This window comes from Rhinolophus sinicus, chromosome 5 (genome assembly GCF_057876585.1).
Source record: "Rhinolophus sinicus isolate RSI-liver-muscle chromosome 5, RSI-T2T, whole genome shotgun sequence".
In the NCBI taxonomy this organism is placed as follows: Eukaryota; Metazoa; Chordata; class Mammalia; order Chiroptera; family Rhinolophidae; genus Rhinolophus; species Rhinolophus sinicus.
The window spans coordinates 106,497,147-106,523,091 of NC_142505.1; the positions used below are offsets into that span (position 1 = coordinate 106,497,147).

A 25,945-nucleotide genomic window follows, 5' to 3' on the forward strand; every position below is an offset into this window, starting at 1 on the left:
AGGCGTTAAAATAATTTCTTAGTCACCTTAATTTAGGCATATACATAGCCCATTTTCTTCAGTCCAATTTATGAAACATCTATGGTGGATTGCTTCTGTAAATAAATTAATCTCATTCATGTATTGATTCTGAGTAGCTTTGCTCTCATTTTAGCTCAGGTTTTGGGAGTACTCATATTGCAAATCTAGTATAATGCATTAATTGTGATTAATGAAGATAAATTCAGAAATCACCAAATACTACCCATCTCCTAGGACTGGGATGAAAACTAAATGCATGTAAATCATTTAGCTTTGCACCTAGCACATAATAAAATTAAAATAGAATGTCATTTTTGTTGTTGTTGTTAGGACTGTTAGTGCTAGAGTTTTACAAGAAAAAGACACAAAATAAGGGATTAAGATGAATTTGTAAAAATTGTCTGTGGTTGAACATGCTTTCTTTGTCTGTTATTAAGAGAGACAACCTAATACTTAATATATCCACTTTTAAATGCAGTCCCTTTGCATCTTAATCCAACTGAAAATAAAAGCCTAACACATTGTGTCGCTTTATATTCATTATTTAATTTTAAGACTTTAAGGAACCATAAGGAGCTGTTCTTCCCTGTCCAACATAAATAGTTTGTTCTGCTTTTTAAAGCCTTTAGAAAGGTGATTATATAGCTGCTCTACTTTGTTTCAACTGTAACTTTCAGAGCTTTTTCTTCCAAGCCCCTTTTGAGTTGAAAGCCATTTCTTGTTTTGTTTGGACAAAAAGATGAAAGAGCTGTTTATTCTCTTTCTCACATGAACATTTGAATTTCGACTATGATTTTTATTGTATAACGTGTTTTGAAAATTTCAAGCAATCTCAAAGCCTTTTGGAAAGAAGTGGGTTTAAATCCTGAATAAGTAAAAATAAAAAAGATTCACAGTAGTTCTATCCGCTTCATCAGTTTATGTTGGAATGGTGTTGGAATTTGCGTGTATGAAGATTAAAAGGGCTGACTCATCCAGTTGGTCAAATTACATTTTGGGGGTGGGGTGGCACTCTCAATTATCAGTTTTCGTACTATGCAGTGACCTTCATATATCATCATGTCTTTTAAATACATTGTCAGTATAATTCAACAAACAATAAACGATAACTATGCAAAGAATATTGTGCACATTCTAGGGAATTATTCAATTTATTGCCGGGTTATTAATGTAGAGATTTTTTTGGGAGGGAATCCTTGGATCCTAAGTGTATATATATAAAAAACAGTTTAGCTACTTTTTAGATACAGTGTCATTTTGCTAGGGCTGGCATAACAACTACCACAGACTGGGTGACTTAAACGGAAATTAATTTTTAGTCCTGGAGGCTGGAAGTCTGAGTTGATTTCTTCTCAGGCCTCTCTCCTTGGCTTAGTCATGGCTGTCTTCTCTTTGTGTCTTCACGTGGTCTTCTCTCAGTGCACGTCTCTATCCTAATCTCCTCTTATAAAGACACAGTCATAGTGGATTAGGGCCCACCCCACTGACCTCATGTAACCTTGAAGACCCCTCTCCAGATACAGCCACATTCTGAGGAATGGGGGGTGAGAACCTCAGCAAATGAACTTTGAGGAGAGGAAGCAGTTCATCCAATAACATACCTCTTTCTACATAATAAGATTTCTTAAATCTTATGTAACAGGAGTATAGTTATAATATCCATTTTATGGTTATGGAAACAAGCCTGAAATTTACTCCCGTTTCTCAGCTAAGTCAGAAAGGAGTGTCAAGCATACATTGGTTTACCTCAGCTTCCTCTGGTGCTTTGATTTAGCTCAGAGATGGACATCATATTAAAACATTAATTTTCCCTTTATCCAGCTTGGAGCTTTATTTTGCCTAAGAAAACTAACATGCAGCCACTACCACCTCTTTATAAAAGTGCTTATGTGTTGTACTTTTTTCTCCAACCTCCCATTCCACTGCTTTAGCCCTCATGATTAGCTGCTTCAAAAAGGAACCTTGCAGCAGGAAAAGTTACAGAACAACAACAAAATATATTAAGTTTTAACAGACTTGTGCGTATTTCCTTTCCCCTGTAGATGTCTTTCACTTAGAAGCATCATTTAAAATATTTGCTTGTCTCAGAGGAGATTAGTAAGAGATCTTTTAAAGGTTAGTGTAGGACAACATCTCTTAATTATAGTTCTTTGGAATGAACAGAGGAAGATTGTTCGTTCACTTAAGGGGTGAGGTAGAGGGGAGAAATTTATGAAAAGGGAGGGTATAATTTACCAAGGAGAAATGTAGATTATAGTCACTGAAAATGTATACAGTATGGTTCTAGTTGCCACATAAGGAGCACGTTGAAAGATCCCTTCATGAAAAAGATAATATGAAAACATATTGTAAATTCTAAAGTGCTTTACAATTGTTAGCCTTAGAATAATAATGAAAAGCTGAGAGTAACTGTTGAAGACCAACCTAAGAATATATACATACGAGTTTACTTTTGAGAAAAGGGAAAATTACTATTTACTGAGCATCTGACTGACCATCATATATACATGTGGTATCATTTATTCTCTCATCAGCTCTCCATTTTTATAAATAAGAAACTGAGGGTTAGCAGTTATGCAGAAACTAGTTATAGTCTCTGCCCTTCTCTATGATAGCTCTTTGCAAATAATAGTCTCATAGACTTACTATATCTCATCAACATTCTGTGACTGTTGTACTAACAAGCTAGTAGAAATGCAAGCCAATCTGACATAGGAAATTCTATTAAACATAAATCTAAAATAATTTTGTGACAGTAATTTCATTAAATTAGGGGTTGATGTATAAAATAATTTAAAGTAATTCTTTGCATCTTTGTTGAATTGTATGCCCCAGTCTTTGTGATGATTGTCTGTGTTTTGGTTCTAACATCTTTATTCTTTTGTTTACAGATTCATTCCTTTTAGCTTCCTTCCAGCCTTTGATTTATGTGTTTTTAACCAATTTACTATTTTGACTAATTCCCCCACATACTTTTTTTTTTTTTTTTAGTCCTACAAGAAGCATCAGTTACTTGATAACATCACCTAATCTGAGCGCTATCCCCTTGTTCTTCCAAACAGCCCTGCTGTCTGCCTTCTCAGCCCTGGAACAATGGGGGGGGGGGGGGGGGGGCTGAGGTAGGCCGGGGCGCCCGAATAGGAGCAGTCTTTCGTGGCCTCTGAAAACCTAGGAAATTTTAACCCTCATGGCCTACAGTCCTGTTCTTTACAGAATTAGGAAAGGATACTTTTCTTTAGTACAGCATTTGTTTCTAATGTAAGTACCAAGAAAACCAAAAAGGGACCATTAAAAAAATATAGCAATAAAGTGTACACAATAATAATACATTTAAATAGTACAAAAAATAAAAGGATAAAACAAGAAGTGAAATCTTTTCTTTCCCTGTTCCAATTTCTCTCCCCAGAGATTCTTGTGGTTGTTTCTAGAAAAAAAGATTTGTGCGTATGCCCACATATCTATTTATATTTTCTTTATTTTCAAATTTACACGGTAAGAATCATACAGTAGACACTTAGGCACCTCATACAAACAACATCTTAGTACCAGCACATGTGCCATATTTTTTAAATGGCTGCAAACTATGTATTTCTTATGGATGTATCACTATTGTGGATAGTTTGTTTCTTTTTTGATTGTGACAAATGTTACAACAAATGAGAAAAGATACTTTTTAAGAGATAAATATTTTCATTTTTATAATGAAATCTATATATAGTATATCAAAATAACATGATAAGTCTTTCTGTACTTTCTTTGCAAGTCTAGCATCCCAGATTAGTGGAATATTTTACTGGAAGGAATTTAATGATGAATAGAGGGCATTTGTAAGCAGTCCTGTAAGGACATTTTGAAAATAAAGTATTTATTAATAGACCTAATAACAACATGCATTGAGAAGTTACAAAAATTTATAGCCATAATGTTTCCAGCCCAGTTAGCACATTCTTGAATCCTGTTAGTACTGAACATTAAATCATTGAGGACTTTATGAATCAAAACTAAGAAGTAAAAATAAAAGTAAATAAACATATAAATAGTATTCATTTTAATTTTGATGGGGACTAGAAAATTTTTACTCAGTAGCAGAGAGATACATTTTTGAAATCTCAAGTATACTCTGGTACTGCTTATAATTCAGATCTGAGATATGCTTATTTAGCATTTACCTAGTGGGCTAAGAATTAAAACCCTGACCAGTTTGTGTAATGACTTCTTAAATATGTCATTCTACCTTCTAATTCGAAAACCTATCTCAGCTTCCTGATTAGACCTAACCTCCGACCAAGACCCCACTTGTTCCATGTGCTTCTGTCCTGGGCACTGGTCACTGAACACCACAGGATCCCTGTTGGCGCCATTGTCACCCTGCGATGGCCTGTCTCTGTTTTCCTTTTAAGGTCCACCTCAAATGCCACACTCTCCTCTTGCTGATTCTTTCATCAAACCCAGTTGCTCTCTGTTCCTGTTGCACCTATCGCATAACTATGGTAGCAAATAGGCCACATTGTCATCATTGACTCATGTGGCCGTGGCATCAGGGCATGTGCTGTGTCCGCAGAGTGCCTAGCAAGATGAGGCGTTCAAGAAATGTTTGTTGGATAGAATTGAGGTATTGGAACAGCTAGGCTTAGAAGGGCCAATTTATTTCAGGGAAAACATTTTCTCAAGAGTTTTCTGATTTAAAGTTTATGCTGCCATTTCTTGAGTATTCAGTGAAGTACATAAAATTATATAAGTATATTGACATACTTGTCTTCTTGGCTACAGCCTACTTGGCCATACAGTACCAAGCCTTTTATTGTCAACATTTGGAGCATAGTGGAAGATTTGATTATTGACAAGAAACCTTTGGCGAAAAGGAAGTTTATAAGTTACCTAAAGATTTCATTTGTTGATATTCTTTATTATGGATTAATTGAGAAATGATTCCTATTTATCCTGTAGTGGTGAAAAAGCCAAGAATGAAACATTGTAATATTTACTGAACTGCAAGTTAGCAGGGAATTCTGAGAGAAAATAAGATTAATGTGGTGTAGTTGGTGTAGATCCTGTCACGTTCTCCCTTAGTTTCATACTAGTTAGGACCTGAGTGACAGTTACAGCAAAAGGCTTCCCTGAAAGCAAATAAGGTTCAATACAGCTTTACAGTGTCCTTGAAGAACTTGAAAAAGAAAGTATTAAATTGACCTCTCACCATCCAAATTCTTTGTTTTTGAGACAAAATTATATATAGCTGAATTTTTTCCGTTTCAAAAGCTGGTAGATGAAATCACAGTTGATTCTTTTACAATGTTTGAAAGGTTGTGTGTTTTTTTTTCTCATTTGACATGCAGCAAGGACATACGGGCGAAGGAGAGGTAACATTGTTGTTTTTAACCTTTGAATGTACAGTTATATTTGCAAAGGACACAAGTTTGCTCAGCTTCTAACCTGTGGGGAAGGGAGGAGGGGGAATGAAACCTAAGTTTGATCCATGCATATTTGACACGTTGTAATTGACATTATAGATGTTCTAATTTCAAGGGATCAGAATGATAGGATTTAGATTTGAATCAAAATACTTTCCCTACTGTATTATAACCTCAACTCGTTTATATCTAAAGACTTGCTTACTTTTATATTTCTGAAAGGAATTTTGTAGGAGAAAAAAATTAAGACTCTTTAAACAGGAAAATACAGTCTGACTCATCTCAAAATACCTAATTATATTAGAGGTTCAATTATGCTTGAATACTTTGTGTCTACTCTTTTTTTTTTAACCAAGTCAGCATAATACATTTGGTTTAAAATGAGATTAGCTAAATAAATGATGAATCTATAAATTTCAAACATGGGGTCGGGTGGGAAGCTCTAGAAATTTTAGAAAAATTTAAAGTATCGTTTCCTAGAGGTGCCTAAGTAAACCTGATTTTTGCCGTGTGTGATAGTTTTGCCTTTTTACAAGAAAGTCAAGACAGTCAAATAGTTCAGCTTCAAAATGGAAATTATGTTTGAAGATCATTCAGGAAATAGCCTCCAATTTTATAGTCGTTTTTTTCATCTTCATTATATAACTTTTTTGAGCTGTGGTTTTACAGGACAAATTCATAACAAATATTCTGTTATTATTCGTGTGTAGTAATGAAAGTTGAAAGGGAGACAAGTGTGGCAGTGAAAAGACGTTGGAATGTTTCAATCATGGAAGAGCACTTAAGATACAGTTCTGGAGGATCCATTAACAAATTCCTTGTCTAGTACCTAGAAGGAAATTGGCTGCCTAAAAGGGACAAAAGAGTGCTTGAGAGATTCTGCAGTTATTTGTAGCTCTGGGTTTTGCTTCTGATTTAAAAGTTTGCATTTTGCTGTCAGGGCAATATGGGAAGACTAGTGGCTACGTTGGCATGTCTGGTCTTTTCTGCTCACGTATCCTACACGACATGATTTTCAAACAGCAAACTTTATGACTAATTTTGAGAATTAGCATCTATAGCAGCTTATTATTACTCAACTGAAAACAAATAGATCTTTAGCATGCCTAAAAATCTTAACTTCTAGGAGACGAGACAGTGAAGCTAGATAACAGCATGAAGTGGGTTTTGATGATCTCCCATTAGTTAAGGTAAATTAAGATGAGTACTCACTTTAAAAATGGACACGTTCATTTTAAGGACATTCTTAGAGGAAATTGTACAGGCTATATTATTTGATGTTTTAAAAAAATGTTAAGTGATCTAGCATCTGACAATCAATCCCAATTCTTAGCATGCACGCCTAGATTGCCAGTGGCCATGGGGCCCTGCCCAGGCAGTGCAGTCTGCTGCCAGCTGCTTTCAGAAGAGTTCTCTCTGCTGTACTTCCATTTTACTCACAGAAGTTTCTGGATCCCAGTGGGAGAGCTGAACAGCCCTCTAGTTAACCCTGTACTTTCTCTCTGACTCAATGGGACTTTAAGGGGATAGGAATTCAAGAGCATATGTGTAAGTAATCCTATTTGTTACTCAGTGGGAAATACAAAAGCAGCAGTTTTGTTGAATCAGCTGTCCTCGTTTGTTGTGCAAGATAATCAGTGGCCAGGAACATTTTCTGTTAGCTCTCTCTGCTGCTTTCTCTTCCAGGTCAGTCTTCACTGTTTCCAATGGAAGATGGATTCTTGGACGATGGCCGTGGGGAACAGCCTCTCCATAGTGGCCTAGGTTCCCCTCACTGCTTCACTCACCAGAATGGAGAACGAGTGGAACGATATTCTCGCAAGGTGTTTGTGGGTGGATTACCTCCTGACATCGATGAAGGTATATTAAAAACAAGTATTAATAGCACGGTACACAGACTGTGGCACACAGTAGGTGATTCGTAGATAGTGGTTACTGGTATAATGGGAGTCTGACCTGCTCCAGGTGCTCAGTTTTGATTGCATTGTGCTCTTTTCACGTCTCCCTAGCCTGGTGTATGAGATTAGTTCACAGGAGGAAGGGGAGCAGTGAACCAGCTGAAGCAAGTGGCTGGACTAAATGAAAAAGCGTAAACATTGTGAAACCTCCAGGATTCTGCGGTGGGCAGACGGAGGCGCTTAACTGCATTTTTGTCTGTGTGCCTCCTGGGCCAAATCAATGATGTGTTTTCCTATTCCCACCTTTTTAAGAGTGTTCCATAAATGTTTAAAAGTTTGCAATCTTAGATTAAGCATGAACTTTTGAAAAATATGGCCTACAGTTGCACTATGAGCGTTATATTATTTTGTGTTTTTTTACTTGTCAAACCTTCCCTGCATCCTAACTGCCATGCCCGGCTCGTAGGCTGGAGGACAGTAGTGGGCAGGGCAGACAGTCCCTGCATGCAGAGAGTTTACGTTCTAGTGGGGGAAGCGGATAAAAAACATGGAAGCGTGCAAGAAAAGAGCAGAGAATCAGTTTCTAAAAGAAAATAGGGTGGTGTGATACAACATAGTAGGGAGTCTTCTTAGAGTAGGCGGTTAAGGAAATTCTCTTTGAGGAAATGATATTTGAGCTGAGACCTGAATAAGGAGCCAACCATGCAAAGATTTAGAGGACTAGTTGTCCCTAAGTATTTTATTCATCTGTGGTTGTAAGTGACCCTAATAAAAATCAAAGTAGCAGACTGTGTAGCAGCTATATGTCTTTGGTTGCTTTTTCCCTTAATCTCTTTTGTCTTGGTGTCCTGACTGGAAATGGAAGTAAACTAGTTAATGTTACAGAGAATAAAAGAGTTTTCTCTCAAAATCTATAAGGTCTAATAATAAGGTTTAATAATGTCCCATTTAGACTGAGATTAAATGTATTGAGCCACCTTATTTCCCTTAAGAAGATCATTCTTTTGGAAGGTTGAGACAAAAATCGTTTCAAAAAGCCAAAGATTGAAATAAACATAGGTTGTTGGGGTTTTTTTTAATGTACAATAAAATGTCTTGGTGGAAGCTGTGCTGAAATTTCCGGCTAGCCTGAATCAATCTCCTCCTTTCCTCAAAGGGCAGAGCGTGTGTTCATAGTCTTCGTCCTGGGCTGACGTCCCATCACAGTATTATCCACTCTAGTAAGCTCCTGGGGTGACCTTTTCTTTTCTTTGACTGGAATCCTCATGTTCCTTAGTATTTCGGATTCTAGGGTTTTTCTCCCTTTAAGGTCAACTCTTTAGCACTCCTGAAACCCACATGGTCTTTGATGAATAAATTATATGCCTGCACACAAAAAGAGGAGAGAAGACTGACTCTTCCCTGACCTTGCCTGGGATAAACTCCTCTGGCCTAGATAACCCACGCCTTTTTGGAAAATTACTGAACAACCTTAAACAGACAGTTCCTAAGATTCTTAGAGGCACAGGTAAATCTGACAAATTTGGCAAAGGAGGTAGTTTAAACTGAGCAAAATTAATAGGAATTGTGCTAGTCGTCTTGCTTTATCCTTAAGACCAAGTATGTTGATAAGTCAGTAGCAATTTAGGTTGGCAAGCCTTTCTACTATGATGTGAAGTATGTATTCCTAAAGAACATTGTGTTCTGCAGAATTATGCACTAAAAATCACAGGGTTTATGGGGAAAATAGTGTTGGAGGAAGATCGTTTAAAACCCAATGAACTTTGTACCAGAAGCATTAACAAAAAGAGAATTATAGTTGACCCTTGGATAACGTGGTAGGTGCCGGTAGGGGGTGCCAACCCTCCCCCTGCCCCCACACTATCAAAAATTTGGGTATAACTTTTGATTCCCCCAAAACTTAACTACTAATAGCCTACTGTTGACTGGAAGCCTGACCGATAACAGTCAATTCACACATATTTTATATGCTGTATGTACTGTATTCTTACTAAAGTAAGCTAGAGAAAAGAAAATGTTACTAAGAAAATCATAAGGAAGAGAAAATACATTTATCGTATTTATTGAGAAAAAGCTGCATATAAGTGGACCCTGCAGTTCAATCCCGTGTTGTTCAAGGGTCGGCTGTGGTCCTTTGGAGACAACTTGGACAATTCATGTAGCAGAGGTTAGAGGCTGTCTCAAGGAACATTGCAAATGCATCAAACCGGTTGAGCAGAAATACTGGCTTGCAAGCTTGGAGACAACACAGGTGGAAGTGGACCTGTGAGCACCTGAGAAGTACGGACTCTCAGGAGGTGGGAGCCCTGCTTGTTTGGGGTCCACCTGGTTGGCAAGAGAGCCCTGGATGCTGTGTTCAGTCTTCATTTTCTTATTAAGAGAACCGAGAGGGTGCCTGCCTACACATCAGACAGCTCGGGACTTTTTCCTCACCTGATGAACCTTATAATTCTACCCCCACTATGCTAGCTCACGTAGCCTAGGAAAAATCCTTTGTGAACCAGTAACTTCCAGGTTACATTGAAGTCATTCCCCCATTTACTAGTCTCACACGAGCTAAATGGTTCTGTAGAGCAGGTCTCAGAGCACAATGGGCTATGCTTTCAAAATTGTTCCACCAACCTGGATTTTCAACATATTCCCCATCTCTCTTTTCTGTCCCTCTGTACTGCCCTACTCCCAGGTCTTATCCAGATGTTCCTTGGACATTTTTTTCCTATAGTCTACTCGTTAGTTGTCCAAATATATAGTATAACATAAGTAGTACTTTTAAATTAATAGTCAAATGCGGTCAAGTCTTCCTTGCCTTCCTTTCCCTTCCTCGCAAGGCTCAGAAATACGGTGTCCAAGGAAGTCGATTGGTGAGGGTGTGTGAGGCGGTGTGGTGGGGGTGGGGGGTGGGGTGGGGGGCTGCCTGCTCAGAGGCTTTGGCAGCAGTGTGTGTGCTGTCCAGTGAATCAGGGCAGCGGGCGCTGAGGCAGAGGCAGAGGTAGCAGAAACTCCCAGGGTAGCTGAAAGATTGGTTACATTGAGCAAGGAGGTGGGTATATTGAGGCTAACGGGAGCTAGGCTTCTCACTGTGAGAAGGGAGCTTACAAACATGGAAAGGGGATGACTAAAGAACCATGAACTGTTGGAGTGGAATTGGAAGTATCAATATGATATACACATACAGATATAGAAATAGTCATAAACGAGTCTGTGTGTATATATTTATATATTTCCTAGCTTTGTCCACTGAGAAGACTTAGAAATAATGAATATTCACTAGCAATGAGCACATGGAGTACCCAGACCTTAGTTTCTAACGATCGTTAGTCGCTGAAAGGACTTCTTGAAGAAAAACAAACAAAAAAAGCTGATTCTAGGGCTATGCAGACAAAGAACAAGATGAGAGCCTGGAGTACCTTCTTGGGTGAGAAACCCTGGAATGGTGGGCTAGTGCAAAAGGACATAGAACTTCCACTGGCCAAATCAGGGACAATTTGGGAGACGAACTGAGCATCAAAATAAATAAGGAGAGAACTGGATTATACCTCATTGAATAAAACAAGTCTGTGTTGATACAAATACGTGACTGAATAAATGAGTGAGAAGAGAAAGCTCTTTCTTATTGTACACTCGTAATACTAACTGGTAAATACAGAGGGAATGATAAGATTAGATACTCACCATTTGGCAGCTATCACTGCGGTAGCTGGTGCAGGCAGGAGTCTTTAGTCCATGCCAAAGCAATGGGGAAATAGGATATTGGTGGTAACACAACACCAAGTTGGCAGATACCAACATGACCAGGTGACAAGATTCACATGCCCAGTTAGGACAGGATGACATAGCATCATTAGGTGGTAATCCTGTTTCAAATGCATAGCATGAGTCTGGTTGTAAGGAAGCAGAGTACACACCCAGGTTGAGAGCCATCCTACAGGATGAATGGTCTGTGAACTTGAAGACTGTCAAGGACGTCAAAGACAGGACAGAATGAGGAGCTGTTCCTGACTGAAGAAGACTGAAGCCCTAGGGACATGACATCTAAATGCAGCAGGTGTGCTGGATCAGAAAGGAGAAAAGAGATACTGTTTGGATAGGTTGGAATTTGGATGGAGTCTGTTCTGTGAATTGGGTAGTAGTATTGTGTAAGAATTGACTTCCTGATTGGGAGGGTTATATCGTGGAATATAAGGAAGTGACTTTGTTTTGAGCAGGTTCCAACAGTTATGTTTTGGGTTATAAAGTGTCATGTCAGAAAACGATGACAGGAAGGTAGGTAGGTAGGTAGGTAGGTAGGTAGGTAGGTAGGTAGGTAGAATCGTGCATGAGTATAGCTAGAAGGAGGAAGGGAAAGAGGCAAGAGAGGGGAAGGCAAGTGTGCAAAATATTAGCAGTTGAGGGATCTAGATGAAGGGATGTAGGAGTTTTGGGTCCTGTTCTTGTAAATAGTAGGTTTGAAACTGCCTTTTCTAAACTACTTCCCCAAATGATCATTAAAATATTTAAATCTACTTTTTTGCTTTGTTCATCAGATGAGATCACAGCTAGTTTTCGTCGCTTTGGCCCTTTGATTGTGGATTGGCCTCACAAAGCAGAGAGCAAATCCTATTTTCCTCCTAAAGGTAATTCTCAAGATTCAGTATACACATACAGTTTATCCTTATATTGTTTAATGGTTAGCATTTTCATAAATGTCTATCTTCACTGGAAAATTTGCCATTGTTAAACTCATGTTTTCCCAAATGCGTCTTTAAAATTTCTACCTAACATATAGTTTCAATTCAAATTTAATTTTACCCCAAAAGATGTTTCAAGATATCAAACTGAACTTAATGTTGATAATATCAGCCTTTGGATAGTAATATTAAGTTTTAATTCTTGTTTATCATTTTTTAACTCCTTTCCCTTCCCTAATTTTTGTTTATACTAACTTTCTCTTGAAGAATTAGAAAAAAATTAGGAAACCATATAAGCTTTTTTCCTTTTCATCAGGCTACGCATTTCTGCTATTTCAAGACGAAAGCTCTGTTCAGGCTCTCATTGATGCGTGTATTGAAGAAGATGGAAAACTCTACCTGTGTGTATCAAGTCCCACTATCAAAGATAAGCCAGTAAGTGCATCCCAGCATAGCTTCTTGTTTTGGCCTCCATCTCTACTCTGTTTGAAAAACCCACAGACAGCTTGATGTTTCTGTTAATTGACACGTTTGTGAGTAGAATAGAAATCAAGTTTTGTTACTGTTTTCAACTCTAGCATTGACCTTCTGTATATTTGTGCGTATTATTTTGACATTGAAGTTTTGGTTAATTAAAACATTGGTAAATCTTTACTATTAAAAGACTTCACTTGATAATGCATTTGGTAAAGTAGCTGAATTGCTTCTGTAAAATAGATTTAGCTTATAATAGGCAATTAAATTTCCACTTTGGTTCAGCTTACTCTTAAAAATGAAATGAAGGGTTGGAACACATTCTTTTTAAGTCTTTTCTAGTTTTACAGCTTTATTGCTTTGATGTAATGATGTGGATTATTGCTTTTAAAAATATAAAATACTCTGCAACGTCTTTAAACTTTTTTCCGTATAAAGTGTTCTGAGAATGAGCTTTTTCGGTTTGCACACTTCCTAGGTACAGATTCGACCTTGGAATCTCAGCGACAGTGACTTTGTGATGGATGGTTCACAGCCCCTTGACCCACGAAAAACTATATTTGTTGGTGGTGTTCCTCGACCGTTACGAGCTGGTATGATTGAACAGACAAATGGAAACTCCTCTTTCTCCTTTAGCATAAGAAATATCTTATAAAGGCTTTTCAGGATAAATTCTCTGTAAGCATTTGAGTTAAGGTCTGCATGTGCGAGTTCTAAAATCAAAGTGTATGGGTTTGAATTCATGTGTTCTGCTCCCAGTTAATAGTTGAGTGACCTTGGACAAATTACTTAATTTCTCTAATTCTCAATTTCCTCATCAGTCAAATGGAGTAATAACTGGATGTACTTTATATAGAGCTTCTTGGAGGGTTAAATGAGGTAACCAATGCCAAGTGCTTTGTGTGATGTGTCAGAATGCCAGTAATCCTCTCTCATCATCTGAAAAGGAGACGCCACCCTTCAAGAACAGATTGTGTATGAGATGTTTAGTGCTTATGTCCTGAGTTGCTTATCTGCTGTTTACTGAGCTCTGCAATATGATAGGGTTCTTAGCAGTGTATTGTGTTTTTAGAGTAGTACTTACAGAAGAATTTCATCCCCAACTAACTAACTTGAGGTTTAATAGTATAAGTGTGGTAAAGAACATAAAATGAACAAGAATGCAGTTTCAGAATTGTACCATTTCATGGAGAAATGATACATTCATTATTTCAAGTTTTCATATGAAAAAACGTGAATAGCGAGACTATGGGGAAAGGTAATAAAATTTTGATGGAAATAAGCTAGGAGGACCTCCAAACAGAGAGCCTACCAATCAGCTTTCTAGTGTTCAAATTATTATTTATATTAAATAATACCTTGTTAACTGGTAAATATATGGCAGCAGCATGGTACGGAGCAGGCAGACCAGGGTGCCACGCCCAGCACTGTCACTTAACCACCTGTGACCTGGGACAGATTGATCATCCTCTGTGCCTCAGTTTCCTGAAGAAATCACTACCTACTTCATAGGGTTGCTGTGAAGATTAAAAGAGAACATATGTAAAACACCCAGCAGACCTTTGTCTTTAGTTAAAAGATAAAAAAAACTTAAAACAATGGACAACTGGTTATAATAACGTTTGATTTTAAATAATTGTTATAATGACGTGAGCTCAGAGTATAGAAGACCTGCTTTTGATGAAAGCTTTGGTGAGGCAGATAAGTTTTCCTGGTTTCAAATACCTTCTTTGCTTCTCTGTTATTTAGTGGAGCTCGCCATGATCATGGATCGGCTGTATGGTGGTGTGTGCTATGCTGGGATTGATACCGACCCTGAGCTGAAATACCCAAAAGGAGCCGGGCGAGTTGCATTCTCTAATCAACAAAGTTACATAGCTGCTATCAGTGCCCGCTTTGTTCAGCTGCAGCACGGAGAGATAGATAAACGGGTAAGTCCTAGACTACATTCTGGAAAGTTCTAGAAATGGCCCTCTAAATGTGCCATTAACAAGCCTGGAATGGGGGAATTTTATATGACAGTAAACTGACAGCTGACAGTTATGCCTGAAGGACCACTTAGATGTATGTTGTATCACGCATGTAGGAATTTCCTGTGATTTCTTCTATCTCTTAGTTTTTTGAGTAGCCTGACCAGAGCACTATATCAATTTACTTGAGTCAATTTAATTTTTCCTGCACTGTCACCTACATCCATTCATTTATTCGGTTAGTCATTCAGTAAATACTTACCAAATCCTTTGTGCTGCGTTACATCCCTATACCGGCATGAATGCCCTTGAGGTCTCCTGACCATTTTTTTCACCCTGGGACATCATGAGTACCTCAGTAAGCACTATTTTCCAACGCCCTGTGCAACAAATGGTTGAATAAATTCATGTCTAGGACTGCATGTCTTAGAATTCTCTCATTAGAGCACGTGAAGTAGAAGAAATCACAACCTCTTCACTTGTAATCTGTCCTGCTACTGGAAATGAGGTGATAACTAGTCAGCGCTCCTTCCAACACCTCAGATTCCTCTTCGTTCAGTTTATCCTCTGAATCAAACGATTGCAGAAAACCTCAAAGAGAATCCTTTCCTCTCTTTCCTAATGTATTTGAAACGCTGTGTTCCATTCTGTATCTTGGTTCTTTGCATTCGCAGATTTATTTCTTGTCTTTGTGTTCCATGCATTCAACAAACGTTTTTGTGCCTAGGACAAGAAGTCCCCATCCCCGTGAGTTTATGGCTGGTAGATGGGACTCTGTCTTACACTGGCGCTACTCAGAGTCGGTTTGTGAATCGACTGCCAGTAGGCAAACAGTTTGTTCCTAGTTTGTGATGAGATCGGAATTTTCACCAGAATGTGAATCAACTACCTTAGGAAGCTCAGTGTTTAATTCGGCTGACTTTTTCTTTCCTCATAGAAAGACCTTCTTGATATGAAGGACGGAATGCATTCATTTACATTCTGGTGTTAGCTCCTTATTTCATGGGAGACGGGCTCTTTCGTTAGGGCTGACTTAGCTGTCCATTGCTATGAAGCGTTGTGCTCAAAAGGATTGATTGTATTGTGCTGTTCTGTTTGTCATGTAGAAACTATCAGGTCAATAGTAGTTTACACGTGCTGCTTATTTTTCATTTCATGTATATTCTACTTCTGTGACAGTACAAAGTGTAAGGTCATAGTGGTCATCGAACCATACTGTGCATATACTGAAGAGAAAAGTGTAGATTCTAATATAAACATGGAGGGATAGGGCAGTATTAGCTGCAGTGTACATAAACATGCCTCCTTGTCTTTTATTCACACTAAAAAATATGTACATCTGACTAAACAGCCTCTCCTGCCTTATTGCCTCATTCCAGCATAGCCTTCAGAGTTGTAACGTTAGTCGTTAGAAATTCAGACTTACTCCTCTATGATCAAATTCTTCGACCAGCGTTCTTGCCACTCAGTAGATATTATGGAAGGCCCTCGGGGCCAGAGCCCAAAATGCCTTAGTCATGTTGCTCTTCCTATGTTCCATGTCACTCTTCTCCTCTTGTCATAGCTAACCTCTGTCAGGCCCGCTTGTCAGAACTGGATGGCACCAGTGATAATGATAGTCTGTGTAAGGGAGTTTCAGCCATGAGCCTCTCCAAAACTAAAAATAACCAGCACTTTTCTCACTGGTGAATTAATAGCCAGGTTATTTTTAATGCTCAAGAGGCTCAAATGACAGTTTGGCCTGTGAAACACCGGAACAGGCCCACTTTATAAATTCACCTTTGACTTTTAAACTCAAGTAAACCATTCCTACTGACAAAGAGCAGCGCAGGGTTTTAGATTGTATTATGGCTGCATCTTGTTTTCCCAGAGCTCCAGCTTTGTGATTATAACCCAAGATGTGTACACTGCAAATAGAAACCATGCCCCAGGCTTTATTACAGCTCAGAAGCTTGTGACGCTGAAACCAGGCCTCTGCCCTCTGATTGGAACATTGAAGTGCTGTTTTATGGAACTGGGAAGCTCTTAGTTGGTTTTGTTTAAATTATAATTCCACATATGGTGAACACAGAGGTCCACTAATTAAAATGACAGTTTGTGTCTATGAAGAAGCCTCTCCTGTGGGTTTGATTTCATAATGTACTAGTCTAAACAGTTGCCTTCACTTTTTTAAAATTTCTGGTGGAATCCTTTTGTCCTTTGAAAAGCGTTTATTTAATAAGACAAAAGTGTAGAGTGATGGGTATAGAAACCTCAGCAGGTTCCTAAAAGGTGGACTCTCTTCATTTCAGTAAGAGGATTATTGAGCCTTCCTAGTGGGCGTCTTGGCACAGAGTCATTCAGACAGGAGACGGAGGTGTGCACACACTATAAGAGTTGCCTGGTCCAGTCACTGAAAATGTAAACCCCTTTTTTACATTTTTGATTGCAGGTGGAAGTGAAGCCATATGTCTTGGATGATCAGCTGTGTGATGAATGTCAGGGGGCCCGTTGTGGGGGGAAATTTGCTCCATTTTTCTGCGCTAATGTTACCTGTTTGCAGTATTACTGTGAATATTGCTGGGCTGCTATTCATTCTCGCGCTGGCAGGGAATTCCACAAGCCCCTGGTGAAGGAAGGCGGCGACCGTCCTCGACATATTTCATTCCGCTGGAACTAAAGGGCGTCTGCAGTGCTCGTTTCCAGGCCCCAGAATAAGTGCACTCTTCTGTTAATTCTCACCCCTTCCTCAACCTCTTCACGCTGGCATGCCCTTTTATAGCAGTCTGTAACTTAACAATAGTATAAGGAAAAGAATGGCCTATAGTATAGGGGTTTTGTAGGTTCTCGTGTCACTGAAAACAATACATATGAACTCCTTTGTTGTATTGCCATCATGTTGCCTGGAAGTTTTATTCTCTTGTTGGAGAGCAAGAGGATCCAAACTGCCTGCAACATTTTCTTAGAGGAGAGAGAAATATTAAAAGAGAAATGAAACAATAGAGTATTTTGGGTTTTTTAATTAAATTATTGTTAATAATATAACAGATAAGAATACTTTTATTAAAATAACCATGCACCAGTAACACTATCAGTCTGCCCTGACACTGTGCCCCAGGGAAGCTTTTGCCTTTTCCTTCCTTTTCTCTCCTGCCTCTCGTTTTCCATCCCCTTTCTATTCTTTTGACAGCAGCAGAGGAAGTTAACAATTATTAACAGGAAAGAGCATGAAAGCAAACACAAATGCATGAGCAAGATTGAAGCAGCATTATCACTCATTTTAAGGGTTTGGAGGCTGAATATAATTTCATTCTGCCTCAGAGTTACCACATCAGAACAGGAAAAAACAAAAAAAACAAAAAACAAAAAAACACAATAAAGTAGGCAGAGCTAGGTTTATTTTCTTTGAAACAATTTTAAAATTGTAGAATGTAAAAATTGGGGAAATTTACGGCTGAAGGAGTGCACTTATTTATTTTTAAACTCACTTATCTGGTCACAGCCCCAGGAAACCTACCAAAGCTAGAATTAACTACAACTGGTGGGAAAACTAGCATTTCCTCTCCTGAAGAACAAATGTATAAATTTTATTTTTGATGTTATATATAAACTCTATATCCTAATTTACTAACACTCATCAGGTGTCAGCCTTTGCTCTCCATTTTGACGTTTAAAAAAAAACAACAGAAAACCCCATCTAGAGATACCTCAAGGATATCGTTTTTGATTTTGTGTTATAGTATACTCGTAGCCAAAACTGGAAGACAAAAATCGATATACAAATTGGCTGCTGATTGGCTTACTTTTAGATTTAAAGTTACTTTGGGTATCCTGTAATTTAGTTGTAACATAGAAAATGAAAAAAAAGTTTTTTAAAAAAGTTAAGTAGTTGCAAAGTGTTTTGCACTGTTGAACTAAGTAACTGTGTAAATCTGTGCAAAGGTACGTATGTTTATCTTACTCTTCCTATAAAATAAAATAACATTACAGTTTCAGAACTTAGCATGGGACATAGTCGGTGTTTGAAGTGCCAACTTCATCAAGTAATGCATGCTTTACTATAAATAAAATTCTAGCTTTGAAAGACGTTATTATTATGTGTTGAAAAGTATGCTTCAGGGGTAAATTTAAAATAGTCTCTTGAAGCCCTGGTCATGGAAGTAACTTTCATTTTAATTGACTTTCTCTTATTAAATGCCCTACCAACCATTAAAAGGATTATAATCAGTGTGCAAAACATTAAAAACAAAACAAAACAAAGCCTAATGGCAATCTTGCTAGTTGTGCTACCTAACAGAACCATCTTAGATCCTTCAAAACCAAAGACTTGCCCCAGCATTACGGTGGAACCACCTGGCTGATGACCCCTACTGATTATCTTTAGGAAAAGCAGTCCTTTATTTTTAATACAGGCTTTAATGAACTATATACCTGTTAAGTTCCAAAGGTCAAAATGGAAGCATTTGCTGTCTAATAGTCCAACATAGAAAGGGAGCTGCTTTTAAAGAATTCCCTGCAAACGTTGAAAGCAGTCATGCGAATGGAGGGTGCTCTTGTGTAGCTGGTCAGGGACTTTTTTCTTTTCTCCTGAACTACATAATTCTAATTGGAATGTCCATTTGCCTCTTTTTCTTCTTTTCAATGCTTGTAGGTGGCTTGGGGTGTGCTATTGTGCTGTTCCCACTCAGTAAACAGGTGTGATGAAGAAATAACACTGTTTGAGAACTAGCTTTGAATAATAATTTTTCCTTTTGTACATGACCTGCTGAATTTCGGTACCGTGTTTTTGTAGCTAACTTATTTTGTCATGCACATAATGTATATTTGTCATGCACTACTTTTGTATATCTTGTTTTTCCAACAGTGAACATTTTTAGGCACACTTTTCACTGACGGGATATCTCTTTATGCAATACCTCAATTTTTCATATTGCAAAGAGTAGCTTTTTGTACTTTTATTACTGAGAGATCTTCATATACTTCATTTTTTAATATAAATAATTTTAATAAATTTTATTTTCTTATATTCTGCTTTTTATACATTTCAGTGCTCTGCATACATTTTAAATTATGGATGTTGTGCACTGGCAATGCTATTTTAGAGTCTGCAGAAAAGAGAAAGCATGTTGCTTAAACAGCCTTCCCCAGCACCAGCTATTGGTGTTCCTATAATTTAAGAAAATAGTCTATGTAAAGTCACAAATTAATGAAAAAAAAATTCGCATGAAAGTGACAGATAACACTGTAGTTCCTAAAAAAAAAAAAAAAAAATTAAATGCATAAGCATAGGATAGAAATTTAAAATAACAAAATTGTCTACAGCTTCTTACTGAGTTTTAAAAATTATTCATAACGCAGACATTTTTGGTGAATGTTTAGCCATTTTTAATATTAATAAATTGATGTTAGGTGTTTGATTCAGAGATGTCTGCTCTTTTAAATTATATATAAAGAAAAAAAATAACCTGCCGTGGGACAGGTGTGTAATGTTAGTATGCATGACTAATGTAAGAAATCGTTATTCTACTAATATTTACTTGTGATTGTGTGACAAGCGTGTTTACAGATTATTTGGTTACACTTCAATTTACAGGGCATAACCAATTATTATGTATTACTCTGAGCTTTCTTGATTACATGTCCTTCAGATTACATGGGATTGTAGTTGGGAGTTACCATGTAACTCAAAACAGAATTAACATGTAATTAGTTTACAGATTTTAGGGTATCACTTCAATTTACCAAGCATGTAGCTTTAGCGCACCAGCATGGCACCAGCCATGTATTTACAATGTAGTTACAGAGTAATTACATGGTTATTTTTGCAATGTAAAATAAAGTGTTTCTGATTATTTTCTATGTAAAGGAACCCTCGCCCCTCCCCCCTTCTGGTCCCCACGCTTTGGTATAATATATATACTTCTCCATACACAGACCTCTACAGAATGCAAAATAAAACTTGCAGTGAATGAATTGAGCATTTTATGAGAGTGCTGTTGGAAAGACTTGATAATTCACCCCTTTTGTTTTGAAGAGTTGAATCTTCTGTTAAAAGGTGATTTAAAACTTGAATGTGATGAATTGTGGCAAGTTAACTTCAAGTTATGTGCAATACTTATTTCAAACTTTTGAAAGATCTTTGCAGTGTAATTCTTTGTTTTTAATTGCAGACATTTAAAAATGTCATTTTCTACTGTTAAGAGTAATCCTCTTTCTTGCTGGTGTTTCTAAAGAAAAGAATCAGAAATCAATCTTTCTACTAATGTAAATTTGAGATTATTTTTAAAAATGGAATAAAAGAGGTTTTGGTCATTTGCTTTATTTTATTATTTTAAAGCTACTGTGATTGATAGCATTGTAAGAATTGGGACAATATTGTATTCAACTGTTTTATTTTTTATATTTTTAAAATTTAAAGTATAATTAGTTTTTATAATTTTCATCAGATTTTTGTTATATTTTTTGGAAGTGAAACTTTTAGCAAGTGGGTGTCTAGTTTTTACTAATCCCTAATGTGTTTTTTTTTTCCAGTGTATTGCTCATATTATCAGAAGGAAAAGTTATTTAAGTATGTCAGTTAATTGTACTACTTGGCTGAATTTCCATATAGTTTTTACTGTGTATGGGGAGCTTGTAGTATTTATTATAGCATTTTAAATAAGGGTAATTCATTTTTTATTAAAGTCATTTTCACGTTAAGTTCCTATTTTTGTATGTTCTACTCTTAAGTTATATAACACAGTTCCTTTTTTAAAAGAGTTCATTTGTTGAAGTGCTAGTGGAAAATTAATGTTATTAAATAGTTTGCAAATGACTATTTATACCAGTATGCATATAATTTTTAAATATTTGTAATGTGAGATGTTGAATGAATAAAACTTTTAACTCAGATTTCTTTTAATATACTTATTTATTTTCAACATAAGTAGGTTATGCTTCCATGGTTGAGGAAATAACATTTAAGCAATGTTAAGACTATATTGGTGGGCCCAGGCAGAACAAACGCATATGCAAAAATGTCCAGTCACATGAGTGCTAGTGGTGAAGTGTGCGTGGCTCACCTCAGCCCATGGATGCCGCTGGCTTATGTCTTCAGCCTGCACTGTGAGTTCACCTGCTGCCCTGCACAGGTCTTTTTATTTGTAGTCTTTAGTAGTACGCTGTCGATGCCTAAGCCCTGGACCCATGCATTCAGTCGTCTGCTGAAGGCCCAATGTCCTGTAAAAGTCAGGGAACGGGTATATGTTTAATAGGGAAGGTGGGGATCTGGGAGGGGTAGTTTGGGGTCTTTGTCAATGAAGCGTCTGGATTTCCGGCCACTCAACCCGAGGGTCTTGGTTAGCAAGCCTCTTTTGACTTCCAGCCCCCAGTCCCTGCCTAGATCCTAACCTCACAGGATGTGGCCTCAGGGAGCGTCCTCTCTATAGCATGTGAATTGAAAGTATTGTCTGTGCTTTGGTCCTTTAATCACGTGGACAACTGAGTATTGTAATGTGTTAGTATTTATAGTTTAAATTTTCTTTCCAGACTTTCAGCTTAAGGATTTCTCATAACAAAACATAACACTGAGAATATCTCATTTTGTCAAATTTAATTTCTGCTCTTTTTGTTACCTTGAATGTAGTATTCTTTTTTTTTTTTTTTTCATTTCAGGTGTACAAAACAATGTAATAGACATTTATACACTTCACAGAGTGATAACCCTCCTCCCCCATCTCCTACCCCTCTGACATCGTATGTAGCTGTTACAATTCCACTGACTCTATTCCTTATGCTGTACCCCACATCCTGTGACTATACACACACATATATATATATATATATATATATATAATATAATATATAAAATTATAGTTGATGTTTAGTAGTAGTCATCTTCAGGTGTACAGCGCAGTGGTCAGGCATCTACACCTTGAATGTAGGATCCTTAAGACGAGAAGCAGTAGTTGTCCTGAGACCAATGGGCTTAAAGACCTTTTGCTTCTCAGTTTTCTTTCCCAGGATGCAATTCTGCCAACCACAGGGGTTCCTGAGGCTTGAACCCCCGGTGCTTAGGCTCCCCCAGGAGGACCAAGTCACAGAAGCTTTGGCTGGCAATAGGCAGAACTCACCTGGCAGTAGCAAAACTTCTGTTCAGAGTTCAGTGAAGGGCCCCTGGGGACGCCCCAGGGACACTGGAAATGGAGGTGGCATTTGGTTGCCACCTCTGCAGTATTCCTAGGCATTCGGAGATGGTTTCAGCAGAGAGAGAAAGAAAGAGAGAAGGTTCGAGTAGATTTAGTTTTACTGCAGGAAATACTTATTTTAGGCAAGTGCTCTATCAGCTGCAAGTGATGTAACAACTATATCTTGAAATACTATGTAAGTGTTTGAAATCACAGGATGGTGAATCTGGAAAGTCTATGAGATACTATCTGGGCTGCATTTCCTTATTCAACTGGTAGTTCACGTAAACCCACCTGACGAGGCAAGTTCTCTGCCCTATTCTTAACCATTCTTAAGTTATTTCATAACCTCTTCTGGTAATGGGTTTGTATCCACACCCAGTTCAGAAGAAAAATAAGTAATTTTTTTAGGGTTTTTTTCTTTTTTTTTCAAGTTTGAGAAATATTCCCTTAAAGTCTGATCAGAAGTCATGGAGAAACTAAATTCCTGATTTTAAAAATTAGGGAACATAGAAAATATCAATGCTAATGAGTTAGAAACATTTACAGGGCAATGTTTTTTCTGAAGTATGTAATGACAGAATAATAAACAGCAAGAAACTCTAATATTTACTTCTCAGATTATGATCTTTAGAGTACTAGGATAATCCTTACCATAAGAAAAGAACAAAAAATGAAAAGTTTTGTCAGTAAATAAACTTAGAAAATTAGGCACCCTGTTTCTTGGAAAGACAAAAATAGGCAATTAGGTTATTAAGGCTTTGAGAAGTTCTACAGTGCAGAAACCTATTTGTTTAAAATGTTTTGCCCCCTAAATTTCTGTGACTACAGAATCTCTACAGGTAACACAGGATCCCACAGTGTGTTTCCTGGAATCAGGAAGGCTTTTCTGCAAGGATTCCCTTTAGTCACATCAAGAGCTCTTGCCATTGTCCACGTTTAACTTTACTGGGGTTCTCCCTAGTTGCTTGGCTTCTAGCCCCTGTCCCATTTCCAATTCAGCTCCATAATTCCCTTCTTCGTCTTCTCCCATCTCAGAAGAACTAAAAGCAGTCGGCCTGCAGAATGAACCATCCCCTCGGTTCATCAAAGCTGTTTTGGTGACTGGCTCCATCAGCCCTCATTTCTCACAAGTGCTACACGCATGTCAGACAGGCAGCCTATGCTTTGACGCTGTCATTCCCTGATACGCTTTCTATCTTGCTGATAATTCATATCATTTTCCCCCTTTCAAAAATTTTCCTTTGTAAACGTCCCCCAGCGTTGCTCCCCATGCTCTGAGAATAGGGACCACAGGCTTTGAGTAAACTCTTAAGAATTCAGAAAATGAACATTTGTGCCCTACTGTAAGCACTTTATCTAGCAATACCCATTCTGTCTGTCTTACTGGAGAACATTTTATTGTGGTACACCCCCGTCCTGTCGGGATATTTTATGTTCGACCTTTTTCTAGTCCGATTGGGTGTCACTTGTTGGCTGGCTGGAAGGAAGTGTCTTATTGTGAGTCAGTGGGGTGACCCGAGTTGGAAAAGAACAGTTTGTCTGAAGGAAGTTAGAAAAGGAGCAGCAGCGTCCAGTTTCAGTGTGTGGGCAAACCAGCAGTGTTTTCTGTTTCCTCTCATCTGATTAAGCGTCAGTAGAAACTGCCTGTGGGTAGATGGAGGGCGCTGGGGGTGAATCAGGGAGTAGGAATGCCAGCAGCTACGCGGGAGCTTTCTTTATCCTTTTCGTTGGAGTCCTAGTGCAGTAAGCAGGGCTTTGATACCATAAACATGTGATCAAACAACTGTCACCATTTTAAAGAGATTATTTCCAACTCTTCTGCCAGCAACTCCCAACACCAAAACAGAGAAGGACCAAACATACCCAGGAACGACCCCCCAGGACCCACTGAAAACATGAGGGCATGTAAAACTTGTTCTGAAATAAGTTGCTCAGGAAGAGAGCGGGTGGTGATCGAAATCGGTGGAACTGCATGAAAGGCAGGATCCAGTGAAGACCCAAGGCTCCTTATTTGAATGAATGGAGGCCTAATTCTCTGCTCTTATCTGATGGGAAAGTGAAGCATCCCCTTGTGTGTTTACCTGTTGGCCGAGGATGGCCTGCTGCGGGGGGTGTGGGGTGGACTCGTGTGTCCCGTGCTTCTCAACTCTCCTGGCTCTGGGATGAGGCAGTGGGTTGGTTCCGGGAGAGGAAACTAATCATTGCTGCTCAGTGGTGTACCAGGCACTTCCGTACAGACGCTGGCATGTTAACACCCCCACGAGGTACAGTAGGGCCTCAGGCAATGTCATCGATGGCTTCTGCGAAGTGAAACGACGTATAAGGAAACCAGTTTTACCACAGGCTCATTGAGGCAAACAAGTTAAGTTCCTGTGGCATCTCGTCAACGACACTAAGCGAAATGTCATAGTTCAAGGACCCACTGTGCTGAACAGAATAGAGAACTGGCCCTCGGAGTGGGTGACCGGGAAGGTAGGTACACAGCTAATGCGTGAGGAAGCCTGGATCCCACTTCCCGTCTACCAAATCCCAAATTCGTCCCCTAGCCGCCTCACTGCCCCTGGAATAGCGATGGGTTTGTGTTCCAAACAGAAGTTTCCTTCCTAAACCTGACCTGGGTGCAAGCTACCATATTTGAAAGGAGAGCGATAAGGGGATGAAGCAAAGTTTGCTGATGAGGATGAGTTTTGATTGTTGATTCCTCACATGAGGCCCCTTGCTCCTGAAGAACTGACTCCTGGGTAAGGGATTTGCTCAAGGTCATAGCTTCGGGGAGTGGAGACCAGCCCATTGGTCTGTGAAGACTGGGGGCTCAGGTCCACCGCTGCCAGCCTTGCTGGCCTCTCATAAACGTGTGCCTGTGGTTCGGTGACCAGACTTGGGGTTACATTTCCAGGAGTAGGAACAAGGGAGTCAATGTCATCTCCATTCACTGCGAGGAGCTACAGACTTCTCAGTGCATCTCCGTTCCCTTTACCCCCAAGGAAAGAAACAACATCGCTTTGAGGCAGGAAACGAGTACTGTGAAACCCAAAGTTCCAGAAACAAGTGCCAGCATTGGTGGGGTGCTCACCGAGCACAGGGCGTGGTGCTGTAGGCTCTTCTCCAGTGTCCCCACATCCATAGGAGACGGGCACCATGCATTTCAAAGTGGCCAAGATTCAGAGTGGTTAACCAACTGCAAAGCCAGGATTCAAACACGGGCACAAAGAAGCCAGACGGAAGGGACACAGCCCGTTTTACAAACCCAGTGAAAAATCATTTCCCATATAGTATTTTGTTTGGCAGGGATGTCTCTAACAATGTGTGACAGCTATTCCTTGTGGTCATTACATCGCCAACTAAATTGTCAGGGGA

General features: G+C 38.6%; 1 protein-coding gene across 4 annotated transcripts in view; it reads left to right on the forward strand.

The window, feature by feature from the left end:
- The window catches only part of CPEB4 (cytoplasmic polyadenylation element binding protein 4), a 60,292-nt gene extending 38,981 nt beyond the window's left edge, over window positions 1–21,311 (forward strand). For 2 of the 4 annotated variants that reach the window (XM_019741467.3, XM_019741485.3), the window contains 7 exons: window positions 5,358–5,381; window positions 7,119–7,292; window positions 11,854–11,943; window positions 12,314–12,432; window positions 12,950–13,064; window positions 14,221–14,402; window positions 16,873–21,311. In XM_019741467.3, the coding sequence (XP_019597026.2) occupies window positions 5,358–5,381; window positions 7,119–7,292; window positions 11,854–11,943; window positions 12,314–12,432; window positions 12,950–13,064; window positions 14,221–14,402; window positions 16,873–17,100 (932 nt within the window). In that variant the 3' untranslated portion in view covers window positions 17,101–21,311. The remainder of the gene's footprint in view (window positions 1–5,357; window positions 5,382–7,118; window positions 7,293–11,853; window positions 11,944–12,313; window positions 12,433–12,949; window positions 13,065–14,220; window positions 14,403–16,872) is intronic. The other 2 variants (XM_019741476.3, XM_019741494.3) reach the window with 1 other exon arrangement.
- The last annotated feature ends 4,634 nt before the right edge of the window (window positions 21,312–25,945 follow it).